At 35.3% G+C, this 14,442-nt stretch overlaps 1 protein-coding gene across 1 annotated transcript in view; it reads right to left on the bottom strand.

The window, feature by feature from the left end:
* The window catches only part of CTTNBP2 (cortactin binding protein 2), a 78,696-nt gene that overhangs the window by 45,661 nt on the left and 18,593 nt on the right, over nt 1–14,442 (bottom strand). The window contains 1 exon segment of the mRNA XM_050323806.1: nt 1,519–1,743. Coding sequence (XP_050179763.1) covers nt 1,519–1,743 — 225 coding nt within the window.

The raw sequence follows: 14,442 nt of genomic DNA, 5'->3' as shown, positions 1-14,442 counted from the left end.
AGAAGAGAAGGCTTAGAGGTGACCTCATCACTCTCTTCAACTACCTGAAGGGAGGTTATAGCCAGGTGGGGGTTGGTCTCTTCTCCCAGGCAACCAACAACAGGACAAGGGGACATGGGCTCAAGCTCTGCCAGGGGAGGTTTAGGTTAGATGTTAGGAAGAAATTCTTTACAGAGAGGGTGATCAGGCATTGGAACGGCCTGCCCAGAGAGGTGGTGGATTCACCATTCCTGGAGGTTTTTAAACAGAGATTGGACGTGGCCCTTAGTGCTAATCCAGCTGTCCTGGCAGATGTGTCAGGGTCTCTCCCAATACATTCTTCAGCCAGAATAAGTAAGTTTATTCAGTCTTTTCTATGCTGAGACAATCGCCAAAATCTTAATTTAATGAAAAAACATAGGAAAAAGAAATTCATATCTAACAGTTCTCGGAAAGAAGTGCTGGGTAAGTACAAGTAACAGTTCTCTACACTAAACTGTTTGAAGACTTACATATCATACATAAAGTCTAGCAATATTAATTTTTTTTTAATAGAGTATCTGTTTTTCTGGAGTCTTAATAGAGCAAGGATGTTTAAACTAAACAACAGAGCTAAAACAACAAGAAAAAGTTTGCCGATTTAATTTAAGCTTGTATTTCCAGCAACTTCCAGTACTTTTGTGTGCATATTTTTTCCCAAAGAAATTACAATCACTACCAAAATCTATTCTTTGTCAATTGTCTTAGCATGTTTGCTGTTTGGAGTTTCTTTAAATCCATGTAAAACTGTCACCAAAAAGCTATTTCACAGCTGCAGAAGACATTCTATCCACCTTCTACCCAGTCAGGATGATTAAACACACAGAAAGCACTTTTTTTCTAATTATTCAAAAATACCTGGTCTAATTAGTCTATTATATTACTGTTCCCCTCTTTTTTCTCAGAAATCCCTCCCCAGCATATTCATATTTAGCTATGCTTTAGGAGTGTATGGCTTACATATTAGTGAAATATTTGCCAGAAACCATTCACTTTCAAAATGACATTGTTTTATCTTCAGCATGACACTTTTTTTCTGCAACATACTTGTTCAAAAATAATTTTCTTTTTACAGCAAATGTTCAAATATGCAAAAAAAAAAATTTAAAGTTATAAGTAATTTTTACTGATTTATGAAATAGAGCCACCTAATATAGCATGCAAATAAATTATTTATTTTTCACTATTTAGGTTAGAACAAAAATAATAGTAGCTCCTCAAGGCTTCATGGTGTTTGTCTAAAAATACCTTGTGATGATGCTGTCTCAGCTCACACTGAGATATCTCCTTATATATCCACTGCATCAACTTGTACCAGTTATATTTTATTTAGTCCATAATTGTTCTAATGAGGTGTGCACTAGAAAACCAGCACCTCCCTCTATATGACAATTAAGTGATAACACTTGCAATGATAATCAAGACAAAAATGCAAATTTAGAAAGTGGCATGAAAGAACAAATCAGGAGAGGGAAAAGGAAAAAGTCAGTAGCAGTATACCTTCTTTTGTCTGTTTTCAGCAGCAGCCAACTGAGCTGACATTCTTTCTTGCATTTTCCTGCAGTGAGCCATAACAGCTTCTAAAATGGACAGAGGGTTCATGCACATTGGCTTCTTTTCTTTATCACCAGCACCTGCCTCAAAGTCTCTCTGAAGAGCCAGAAATGGGTCACTCAGATTAAATCTTCCATATCGCTCCTGGATAAAAACCTCTTTGCGCCGAGCCTAATAAAAAACAAACAAGCAAACAAACAAAACAAAACCAGAGAAATAAAACTAAATGCATTCTTTGGAGTACATCCACACATAAAAGAGACTTAAACTACAGGGAAAGTTATATTACTCATTTTAAGGTTTTAATGCATTTTCTTGAGATATTAATTTACAATCTCTAGAAGAAAAATCTACCTCAAAAAATCAGGAAAAAGCCCACAGTGCAGAGAGGAGGTGTTGGAATACTCCAAAAATAGATAAAACATTTATCTGTGATTTGGTTCAAATCCAGTTTTGAAGAATAAGTGAAAAAAGAGGAAGAATAAGGCAATTCTGAGATATAAATTAGGAGGAAGAGGCCTAATGCTTACCCAATGGGTTAGTAGATCATTTGGAAAGCTTGAAGTTAAAATTGTAACATATGAAAAGTTCATAAAAGATAACACACATTTCAAGGCATGAGAAAACAAAGAAGAACATAAGAATTATGTTACAAAAACTCCCCAAAGACTAACTACGAGTAACATACCCTAGGGAATGTCCAACTTTTTCCTCTATATTGTGTACAAAATTGAAATGTTGTGGTAAAAGAGAATTTGTCTGTACAAGTGTGCCTACATATCCTGATGCTTGAAATACTTCTATCCTGTTTTTTAATGTGATAGTATAAATAGAACTTGAAAATATTTATTAAAAAAACAGGTCTTTGGAACATAACCTCAGAAAAAGCTTACAGAGTTCATTCAGACCTAAAGTCTAGTTTGTCTTACAAAGTCAGATAGCAACTGGTTGAAGAGACAAAACCAAACTGATAGAACCAAGCTATTTTTCATAATGTGCCTTGCAAATAATCCCCAATTAATCCAATATTTTAATCCTTTAATTTTTAACTTATAAAATAAAATACCTAGCTCCAAAGTTAATATTACAAAGTTGGGGAGAGGGGCTGTATTTGTAACTCATGGTTCCGTAAGATGACCATACAGGACAGTATGTAGCTTAGGAATTCAACCCTCTTGTAAAGGACACTATCAAAGCCAAAAATCTAACCACAAATAGATTATTTTGCTAATCAGTCAAACAAGATGACAAACCAAAGCAGGTTAAGAATTCAAATGGCGATGGAGGCAGAGTCCAGATGTAGCAACTCAGTTGTAAATAAAAGACCACCAGAGCCCCCATCTTTAAATCCAGAGGCCAACAACAAAAAGAGAAGCCAAGAAGATTAACCTATCTTAGAGGCAAAGCCAATCACTCTTGCCTTTAAGGAAACACATTGTCAATCAGTGAAATAATGTGTATTTTCCAGTTTTTCTATGACCAGCTGTCCTCTTGGCACATACTGTATGCATGCAATATGAATATACTGCTAAATGTTCTCTAACATGCACAGTGATTAACAGAGCAAGGCAAAAAGACTCAGTGTGGATCTGCCAAAATAGTAACAGACCGGGTCTGGATCCATTAACTAAGGAAAAGATAAACTATATAGTAGGGTTGAGCTCCATCTGAATGAATGAAAATCAAATCAAGAATTAAAGTGGCTATAGGAAAAGACTGTAGAAAAACCAGCACACGGTTTGGGATGCATAACCTGAAGCACGGGGTAAAACAGACTGGCAACTCTCAAACTATAGACAGCAAAATCATCCAAAAATGCTTCCAACTCTAAAGGGAGCTAAATGTAAAATATTAAAAGAAATGTTTCCATGTTTCTGTACAAGGACTAAAAATACAAAATACAATGATAGAATGAAGATGTATGATTTAAAAAGATGGTACCAGAATAAAAGACAAAGTAGCTTAATAGAAAGGAGACAATGAGCATTTCCCTAAAACTTAGACACAAAGTGGCAGAAATATAAGCTAGGCTTGAAGCTTTTTACATGATTCCTCCAGCCTCTAAATAATACTTCCGTCCCTTTGCAATTCACAAAAGTACCTCAGTTGGGAGAAACAGAAATGCTAGAATGAGGAATTTTTTTTCTATTACATTGTCTTTCAGCACTGAATTTCAAGTCATAACAGTGAATAGCAATATCAAGATAATGACTACCATAAAAACAAGTATCTGGGGAATGTACAGTCTAATATCATACATATCCTTTAAAATAGTCTCTGCATAATTTAGTGGCTGTGTTGATTTAGAAATCATTAACTGAATTAATTTTCAAACAGAACATTTTCAGAAATAGACAGAATATCCACCTGCTATAGGAGGTCATCAGGACTGCTGCATTGTGAAAGGTGCTATATGAATTTATAAAACATCAGATTTAGTTTTCTGTACATACCCACTTGCACAGCAATGAGCGTTTTAACAGAAGGACTGAGACTGGAAATATTTAAAAGTATGAAAACATGTCAGTGGGAAGTGATTTTTGCAGTGTACACCATGTCAGTGGTACACAAAATTATGACTCAAGACTTGAGCTGAATCCTCCAACAGTTAACTGCTAATAAAAGTGACAGTAAGCAAAAAGAAATCAAAGTATAGAAACCCAAAGATAAAACCCCTTTCAATAGTTAATTAATGAAATTCACTTCTGCAGTACAACAAAAGCTTAAACTTACTTAACAAAGGCTTTTTAATTCAGTCCAATAAGAATATCACATTTATTTAGAACTTTTCATTCCTTATACAAGATCCAAAACATTAAAATAAAACAACTACTGATTAAAAAAAAATTAAACTCCAAAGTTTCTTTAGGGTTGCCTGCTATATTATGTTAGATCAAAGATGGACTGCCAAAAAAAATACAGTTGATCTGAAAAACATTTTCAGAGAAGTGAAAGATGATCAAAATGTACATCTTTCTCTTCAAGAAAGAGCTAAGTAGAAATAGGACTTTTCAGTGTGAAACAGAGGCAATCAGGGAGAAAGATGCTTGAGGTCTGTACACTGACAGGACAAGTAGCAATTGTCCCATGATCTAATGAGGGAAATCAGAGTTGGACACAAATTCTTCTCACTGAGAGCAGATAAGCACTGGAACTCACTGCCCAGGGAAAACATATAACCTCTACCATTGGAAGATTTCCAAAACCAGACTGGGTAAGGCCATTTGCAACTCGATCCACATTTGACCTTAGTCCTGTTTTAAGCAGAAGACTGGGCTGAACAATCTCTTGAGGTGCCTTCCAACCTAATTACTTCATGATTAGCGATTTCTTCCAGGACTACTATTTTTTTAGCTTGTAGGTGCTGGTTATCTTCTCAACTAACAAGTGACAAAAATGAGCTCTCAGAAGAAGGAGAAACAACCAAATACTTATTGGTAGACCGTGTCTTATGTCTTGCTTTGAATCATGAAAATACTTTTGATGACTTGAAAAACAGAACTTTTAATCTGTGATATTTTCAAAAATAAAAAATTAGTACTTAACAATCCCTAGGGATTACACAGCTGTGCGACACAAGGGAAAGGTTTATTCTCAAGTTTTGTAAGTCTGCAGCCAACAAAAATCTCAAGGATCAGGCTGTAAAATAAACTACTTCTTTTATGACTCTCTCAGGAAGCCTGCCTCCTACCACATAGAGCAAGACACCTCATTCATTCCTACACTAACTTTTTTCAAGATACCTCAAGTTATCTACAAGCTCCTTCATGGAAACTTCCATGTCTTAAACTGACCTTTTGCAGTCTCTGACCCCGTTTATCTGCTGGCAGAGGAAGACTAGCAACAGCATGTGCAGGGATAGGAACAAAAGGAGTGAAGATATCTGGATGATAGCCTGTGGGAAAAGCTGGAAATCCTATATAAGAACTGGTCTGTAATAATTTGTTTCTTGCATTCCACTTCAGAAGAAAACAAAAATCTGTTTTCACTAACCAAACTGAGAATTATGAAATCTAATTAGATTCTTTTCCCCTGTTACTGAAACTAGAATATAAGGGAGCAGGGAGGCCTTCAAATAGTATCCATCTTACTGTGGACTTACAGCTAAAAGCATAAAAAAGATAGGAAAAAGAAATACTACTATTATTATACAACTAATATATATAAGAAATAAGCCAAATAATGAGAACAAAAAAAATTAAGCACATAAGTTACATTATTATTTTTATTTCCTTAATAACTTATGTTGATATTAGTTGCACACATTTGCTGAAATGTTTTCATAATCAGATGACATAATCAGTAACAGAATATATATAACCAGCAGTCTTTTTAAGATTAATACTGCATTCTTCCCCCAACGTATCTCAGAGTTTCCTCTTTATTTATCTGCCAAGTTAAGAGTTCAGAAGGTCCAAGTCTTCCATGGAGCAATTGATGATAAACATCAAAAATGGGACTGCATGTCCTACACTGCTATGGAACAATGGAACTGAATTAAAACTGCCCCAGAACCCTTAAACAAAATTTCCTTCCTTTCGAGAGCATTTGTTCCTCTGATTAATTTCCTTTTCCACATATATGAAAATTGTTTCAGCAGATGTTGACAGGTTCATATTAATATTTTCTCTTGACATATGAATTAGGGAATGGCTTTTTGAAACTAACCAGGACTTAGAAGTTGAGGCAATAAAAATGTATTTTATATGTTATGTTAAAGATGAGGGTGAGCCCTTCATTCTAAATAAAACTGAAAGGGTAATAGTTGTGGGGTTTTTTAAAGAGGAAGGTGGTTGAAACGGATCATGCTTATAAATCTTCTTCAGTGGCATTATACAGTTTCCTGAAGTGATTTGTTGGAGCTACTCAATTAAGCAAAAGAGAATTATCAATGAGTACATACTCATAATAAAAGCAGTACTTTCAGATACACCTGCAAAATACCAGGCTGGAGGACATGATGCCTTACTATGATTAATGAAGTATTACTCTTTAAAGAATGCTAGCAATTTTGTTACACAATGGGGCTTGGGAGCTTTGTTGACTTTTTTTAGTTGCCTTTTTTTTTTTTTTAATGCTGAGGTAAATTAATGTCTTCAAGGTATCATGAGATGCTACCTCCATATAAAGTTTCACAGGAAAAACTAAAAATGAAAATTTAAATGTCAATGACTGGTGAAGAAATGGTACCTTGCAGCATGATTCCTGTCAATGAACATGTGATGCTCAATTTCTCCTTACAATCTTAACTGCAGTCTAAATTCATTCCTTCAGCACAGTGACAGTGCAAACCTACGCAAAGTCTACAAGTGAGTTAGATTTTAATGAACTCCATATTATACAAAAAATATTTTACCAATATATTCAAAGTGTCTGTTTCCATGTTAAGTGTCAAGTGTCCTAAGACAAAAACATATATGTCAATTTTAAGGATGGGAAAAATGGAAATTCTCTGGAGAAGACGGATGATTGTAACAGGCACTGCCTCAAAAAGAGTGAAAACAGTAGCAGAATTAAGAAATAGGAGGATACAATCAGGAAGTTAAATAAAATCATAAAAACATGCTCTTTAAGATGACAGAGCAGGATCACGAATGAATTCAAGTCTTTTGGTAGCGGTACTAATAAGAAAAGAAAATATATCCGGTCAGTAATTTTTAATGTGAGATACAGATTTTCATAAAAAAGTATTCAAATCTATCTTGGAGCAGTGTCTCATAACAGTCATAAGCCATGCAAACACATCAATGAAATTCATTACAGTACAGCGGACTGAATGAGATGTAAACAGTTTTTCTAGAAATGTTATTCCAAGCATGAAACTAATATCCAAAAGCTGCATTGTTCTCTCATTCACAACAACGCACAGAACTTTTTAAAAAATCTGTAATTTGCAAAGTATCCCTTTCTCTCAGAAACACACAGCTTTAAATCCAAGCTTTAAAAAAGCATTTTTCAAGGTAGAAAGAAAGCTCTGAATAAAAGACTGAATGTTGTTTCACAGGGCTATTCATGGAAACCTCCATTTAAGAAGATAATTTTAAGGCATAAATGATCTTCCCAAGCAGTTGATGGAAACAACAGCAAATCAGACTTTCTATATTTCATACAAGTGTCCAAATATTACAAGTGGTTTGTAAAAAGCTGTAGAGTTTTCTTTTGTCTGCATTAAAAAGCGTACTTGACAGAATTACAACACGCCAAACAATTAATTCAAATCTCTCTAGGAGGTCAACATTTAAACAATTCTGACTTACAATATAACAGCAAATACTGAAGCAGAATTATAAAACAAGGTAAAGATCAAGCCTGAATTTCCTTACAGGTCTCAGTCCATAAAAAGAGAGTATCACCCAATAGTACCAGGTTATTATTACACCTTACTGCTAAGTAGCACAACCTCCTTCCCTTTCTCCCTGTTACTTGGCAAAAAGCTCCATGAAAGGATGAGGTACAGACAGGACAGACAGACATATGCTTCAAATTCTTCATTATTTTTTTTTCTTTAGAGTAATGAAAACTTACTATTTTGAGATTTAAAATGAAAAGGTAATATTATAAAGCTAAAATCAGTTACTAACAAATGAGTCCCAACAACAACAACAAAAAAAACCAGTACAGTGAATATAAAATATTCTTCACACAGATGTAAAAGGTGAAATTCAGGTCTTGCACTAAGTTTCTAAATGAGGAAGAAGAAAAAGTTCAAGTCATGAAATAATATGTGGTTTTGATTGAGAAGAGTCATCTAGATGTTCCATATAAAGATCACATTAGACCTATTTTATGACAGCTTTGTTGTCTGATGCTTAAACATTTGAAAATTATAGGCCAATATTTTGTCAGGAAGTATCACTGTTTGATGCTCTGATTATCTAACCGCCCAGACATTTATTTCTGAAAATAATTCAGATTTTCATACTCATAATGAGTCTCAACTGATAGAAGAGACTTGAGCTCTCTGGTTACTTTAAATAACCATTTGTCATCTTGACTTTTTTGCATGTTCAAATTTATAGTTCAAATTCATGCAAATCAATTCATAATTCACTGCATGGAAATCTGTCAGCCATCCTCCTGAAGTACTGAAGGAAATCTGACTTCATCTCTAATCAAAAAGAGCACTTTAGCCTCCATGCTTAGCAGTTAAAAAGCTTCTTCAGCTAGGTAAAAAAACATACCAAAAGCATAACAGTAAAACTTTTACTAAATCAACCTGTGTTTCTTTTTAATTTAGAGTATTTAGATTTTCATATTTTTCAAGCCATCAAAATCTCAGTTAAAATACCAGCCCACATTACTGCATGGAAATTTAATTATTAACACACTTTTATTATTTTAATGAAAAAATACGCAAATTATGAGTTTATCATGCCATCATCACGCACAGTAAACATGGGTTCCTCAAATGGAAAGGACTGTTAACTAATTCCATATCCTTCTACGATAAGGTCAACCACTTAGTGGAGGAAGGGAAGGTGATGGATGTAGTTTTTCTGGATTTTGATACTGTCCCTCACAGCATTCTTCTGCACAAATTCTCCAGCTGTGGGATGAGTGGGTTCACAGTGCACTGGGTGAAGAACTGGCTGAAGGGTTGTAGTGAATGGGGCTACCTCTGGCTGGTGTCCAGTCACCAGTGGTATTCCTCAGGGCTCAATCCTAGGGCCAGTTCTGTTCCATATATTCATCAATTATCTGTATGCAGGAGACAAATGGATCATTACAAAGTTTCCTGATGATACCAAACTGGGAAATGCTGTTGACTGTCTTGAGGACAACAGAGGGATCTAGATAGACTGGAACATTGGGCTGTGATTAATAGTAATTTAATAAGTCCAAAAGTCAGATTCTGCACCTGGGATGGAATAACACCAGGCACAAGTATAAGCTGTGGCAGGAGGGTCTGGAAAGCAGCCCTGCAGAGAAGGATCTGGGGGTGCTGGCTGACAGCAGGATCAACAGGAGTCAGCACTGTGTGCCTGGACAGCCAAAGAGGACAAACCCACCTCGGGGTTCATCAAACACAGCAACACCAGCTGGGCAAAAGGCCTGATTATCCTGCTCTATTTAGCATTGGAGCAGCCTCACCTGGAGTGCTGTGTGCAGTTCTGGGCCCCACGGTTTAAGAAGGATGTGAAGGTCCTTGGATGTGACCAGATGAGGGCAACAAAGCTGCTGAAAGGGCTGGAGGGAATATCCTGTGAGGAGTGGCCAAGGACTTTGGGCTTATCAAGTTTGGAGAAAAGGAGGCTGAGAGGTAGACCATGTTACTCTGTACAGCTTATGGAGAAGGGGGAGGGGAGAGGGAGGGATGATCTCTTCTCCTTGGGATCCAGTGAGAGGATGTGTGTGAATGATTCAAAGCTGTGCAGGGAAGGTTAGACTGGACATTAGGAAGCACTTCTTTACCAATAGCATGGTCAAACACTGGAAAAGGCTTCCTAGAGAGGTAGTTGATGCCCCAAGCTTGTCAGTGTTTAAGAGGCATTTGGACAATGCCCTTGAAAACATGTTTTAACATGTTTTGGTCCCCACAAGGGATCAGGAGTTTGACTAGATGATCATTGTTGGTCCCTTCCAACTGAACTAGTCTAAACTATTTACAATATAGATTTATTTGAGGTAGATTAAGGGAATTCTATGTTTTCAAATTATTTTCAGTATTTACCGGAATGTAAATTGTCAGACCAATATATATTACCTTCAAGAAGAATTTTGCTCTTGCTATGTCCTCTAGTGAAGAAGCTGATTGAACAAATACATTTACTGATAATTTTGATTGCTAGAATGGAACATTTTAAAGTACACACAATAATCACCTGCATTGTACATTTTGGATTTTATGCTGTTTATTGAAACTTCAAAGCAATTTTCCACCTAGAACTCCCTTTACAAACACCAAGAGAGTTACTAGTTTAAAAACTTTCATATAACAGTCTATATTTCCACAATATGTAGCTAAAATTTTACTTTGCTATTTCAGAGAAAATTCTCTATAATCACTGTTGCTCTATTTTATCAAATTTCCCATTTATTCATAAACATGGAATGGTGGCTTTAATAAGAGACCTAGTGGAAAGTATTTTTACTACACTGCCAGAGCTTCTAAGATGTCTCTGTCTGGGAAAGCAGTAGGTGGAAAGATCAGTCCACCAGTCACAACAGCATCAAAACAGGGCAGGAGGGAGAGAAGCATGGGAACACATACACCCAAGCATAATGAAAGTAATTGATGCTGTGTGAGTATTTTCACAGGTGTCGAAAAGGACCTCAATCAAATCTCATCTTATTCATAATTATTTTTAAAAATTGCTATCATAAGTTTTGGAAGAATCAAGAACAAATCTTACTATTTTTTTTTTCTTTAGCAACAGTGACATGAAGAGACACACAAACCAAGCTGTATTCAGCTGCACTTTAGTGTTGCTTCAGCAAAATTAACTGTACCATTAATTGGCTTAAAGGAAATATCCTATACATGTTCCCTTAACTAAAAATGGAAAATTTCAGCTAACATAATAATACAGATAGGATGACCCAGTTACATTTCTCATTGTCAGCAATGTGAGTAATGATGGCAAACAGAATATTTTAAATAAGTCACTCTAACAACAAAGTCACATACATATAATTCACAAAGATCACAGAAATGGAGAAAGATACATACAATATTTGTAGAAATAATAATAAAAATTTCCAACATCATATTGATGTGTCTGTTTCTACTCACTTTATGTTGAATTATGCAGAAAGATCAAACGAGGGTAGGAGGAATCAAGCAGGAAAGGCAAAGTAATTATCCAAATAAGAAATCAGCAGAATACTTTCAGCTAAATTAATAGTTACATGCCTGCCAACAATAAAGATACTCAGATCTTATGAGAAGACCAAAAAGAGACTACGATCAGTTTAAGAGTCGCTACTGGAATGAAGAGTGAAAGGACATTTGCAATGCAAGGCCATAAAGTTTTCATGCTAGAAAACAGGCCTCATAGTTTCATGCTTGTAGTCTCCAATTTTAGGACAGCCTAGAATAAGCCTATATAACTGAGTAGTAAGCTTAAGCTTAGTGAAAAAAACACAGATACAGGACTGATTTAATATGGTTTAACAAAAGTTTTGCTTTGTTTAGTGCTTAATGTCCCCCTTTGGCAAATAGCAAATAACTACCATAATAATATAATAACAATAATAACACAATTGAAAACCAATTTTGTCAACTGTTTCTAGAAGAGGCCTTTATATGTATCAAAATACGAGGATAACTCAGATCATCCCAGTTAATCAGTTCAAGGACTGCTGCTGCCACAGTCCCAACATCTTTTGGAAAAGGTGAGACTTGGTTCCATTCGTAACAAAGTGTATGTTTACACAACTATTACTACAAAACCCACTGAATATAAGAAAAGCAAATACAATGTAATATAAACTAACACAAATACAATATATAAACCATGATCAAATAGGGGCAAATCAAAATTTGAACATTAGGGTTGCATCAAACAACACTTTTTCAATTAGGTTCAAAGAGCATGCTACATTACTTCAAAACTTGAAATAAACCACAGATAAAGAAACAATTCCAAACGAAGCACTGAATAAAATCATTTAATCTACTAGCTTGTCTGATTTTTATCCCTATTTCATTCTTTCCTTGCAATCAATATTAAATAGCTTGCAGTAGTGAAATACTACTTTTTCACAGACACGTTCAGAAAAGTACAGTAAACTATTATTAAGAAAGTAAAAGCTCTAATCCTAAGCAGACTCACTGGACAGGTAAAGACAAACTATGTTTAGGAGCAGAGAAAATGCATGTGCAAACATCATTAAATCAATAAACCAAAAGTAGTGATCAGATGAGAAAGGATACAATCCGCAGATCATTAATTCCAAAAAATTTATTAAAAATTATTTTTAGGTAAAGAAATTTCAATATGCAAAAGTGACAATGCAAACAAGGCATTATCTGACTTCTGTTTCATGCTTCACTTCTGCCACCAATGCCAACAACTGCCATCAGACTATCTACAACAATAACCTTCTGTTACACACAGTGTAACATCTACTGCTCCTCCTTCTCCATGGTTATCATTTTTCAAAGACACCTGCTACAAAACAGGCTGTCTTACCGGTTGCCAGAAAACTCTAAAGCCACCTTCTGTGTGCTCTTAGATCCATTCTGGATCCACAGGATTCACATGTATAGAAGAAGTTCAGATTTGCATTTTAAATTCACAACTTAGCATAATTACTGCAAGTAAGGGTCTTCATAATTTATAGGTGCTGTAGCTCCCTTTGACAGATTACACTTAATATCCATGTTATTTTTCTACCTATCAATCAATTTGAGAACAACTAAACTATAAAGATTCATTTCATTTTTCCCGATAGCTCCCAGAGCTCTCCCCTTCTAATCCTAAAAATTCATTCTGGAAGTACTAAGTCTTAGAGTAAAAGTCTTGTTGACTTTGTACAGTAGTTCAGGATAAAAACTTTATTCATACACAACTGACAATTATTGTGTTGATAATAATTCTATTTTGATATCAAACTTAAAAAGTACAGGCACAAGCAAGTGTCACCCCATGACAAGATGCAGAAGACAACAAATAACATTAAAAGGATATGGAAGCTCTAACTGATAAATACAATTTTTTAACCTAAAATCTCAATCTACATAGACAAAAGTCTGTCTTGGCCAAGTAAAGGAAGCCCTTTTGCTAGACAAAACTTAGTGGGAAGTAGATAGGTCAAAGTAGAGAACTGCAGTTTGCAAATATCTACAGCTCTCCTTCTAATTACTTTTTTTTCCCCCATGAAATAGTTAATTCATTATTGAAAATGCAAAGCTGGGCATGAAAGGCCCCACAATTTTGCATCGAAATTCTCACTTACCCCGCAAAAATCTAACCTTAGTTAAAATGCATATTACTGTTGTAATACACTATGATATGCTCATGGTGTCTTTTTAAATATTGCTTGATCTTCACATATGCTTACAGAATTGCAAAAGTGGTACAGAAATATGCACAATTGACAGTTACCACCAAAATAGTTGATGTTTGTAATGAGATTAAAATAAAACTATACTGTTCAGTGTTTAATCACTGTCAGCCAAAATTGAAAGACGAGTTCACTAATAAAAGCCTTCCACAATGCACATCTCAGGACTTGAAAGCAAATTCCTTTGGGGAGAAAGAGACTCCAGAAGATCATTTTACAATGACCTTTCTGGCAGTTTCACAAGCAAGGTGCATCTGCCTTAAATTCAAGAATTATCATAATAGTAGGAAACCTTGGAGAATTTCTGGATCTAGAAAGTGAACACAAGGATATCAAGTTTAAGGGTTTTTTTTTTTAAATCTAGACCAAATCAACTCCTATTTCCTACTATATTTACACAAACAACACTGGAAAAGGGAATTTCTAGGCACACAGTGACTATGTCCAAATCAGTGGGTAGTGCAGTACAACAGCAACAAATTTGCAGAGCCACATAATTGGACCTGGGAATGTGCCTATGGTCCTGCCTTTTGGAAGAAGGTCTTACTTAGGACTAACTCTGCTCTCTGTTCGGCTTACGGAGACTGAGGCAAATCTTTGAGGCAAATCAAAGCAAAGTTAGGTGGAAACAATGGAGAGAGTTTCTTCTAAAGCACACTCTTGGTTGGGATGCTAAGTTCATTCACACACACTTGTTATACAGATATGTAAAAAACAGCCTTTATAATAAACTCTAACATCTTATAAGCTACCCATATCACTAGGATTTTCTAATAGAATGTTCATACAAAGAGACATTTTATCTGTTGTTTCAAAATGCAATACTTTACAAAATCAACATTCAATTTGATTATATGTTGT

This window comes from Myiozetetes cayanensis, unplaced genomic scaffold, assembly GCF_022539395.1.
Source record: "Myiozetetes cayanensis isolate MyiCay16 unplaced genomic scaffold, myiCay2020 scf3, whole genome shotgun sequence".
NCBI classification, from domain to species: Eukaryota; Metazoa; Chordata; class Aves; order Passeriformes; family Tyrannidae; genus Myiozetetes; species Myiozetetes cayanensis.
This window is presented reverse-complemented; position numbering and strand designations above follow the sequence as displayed.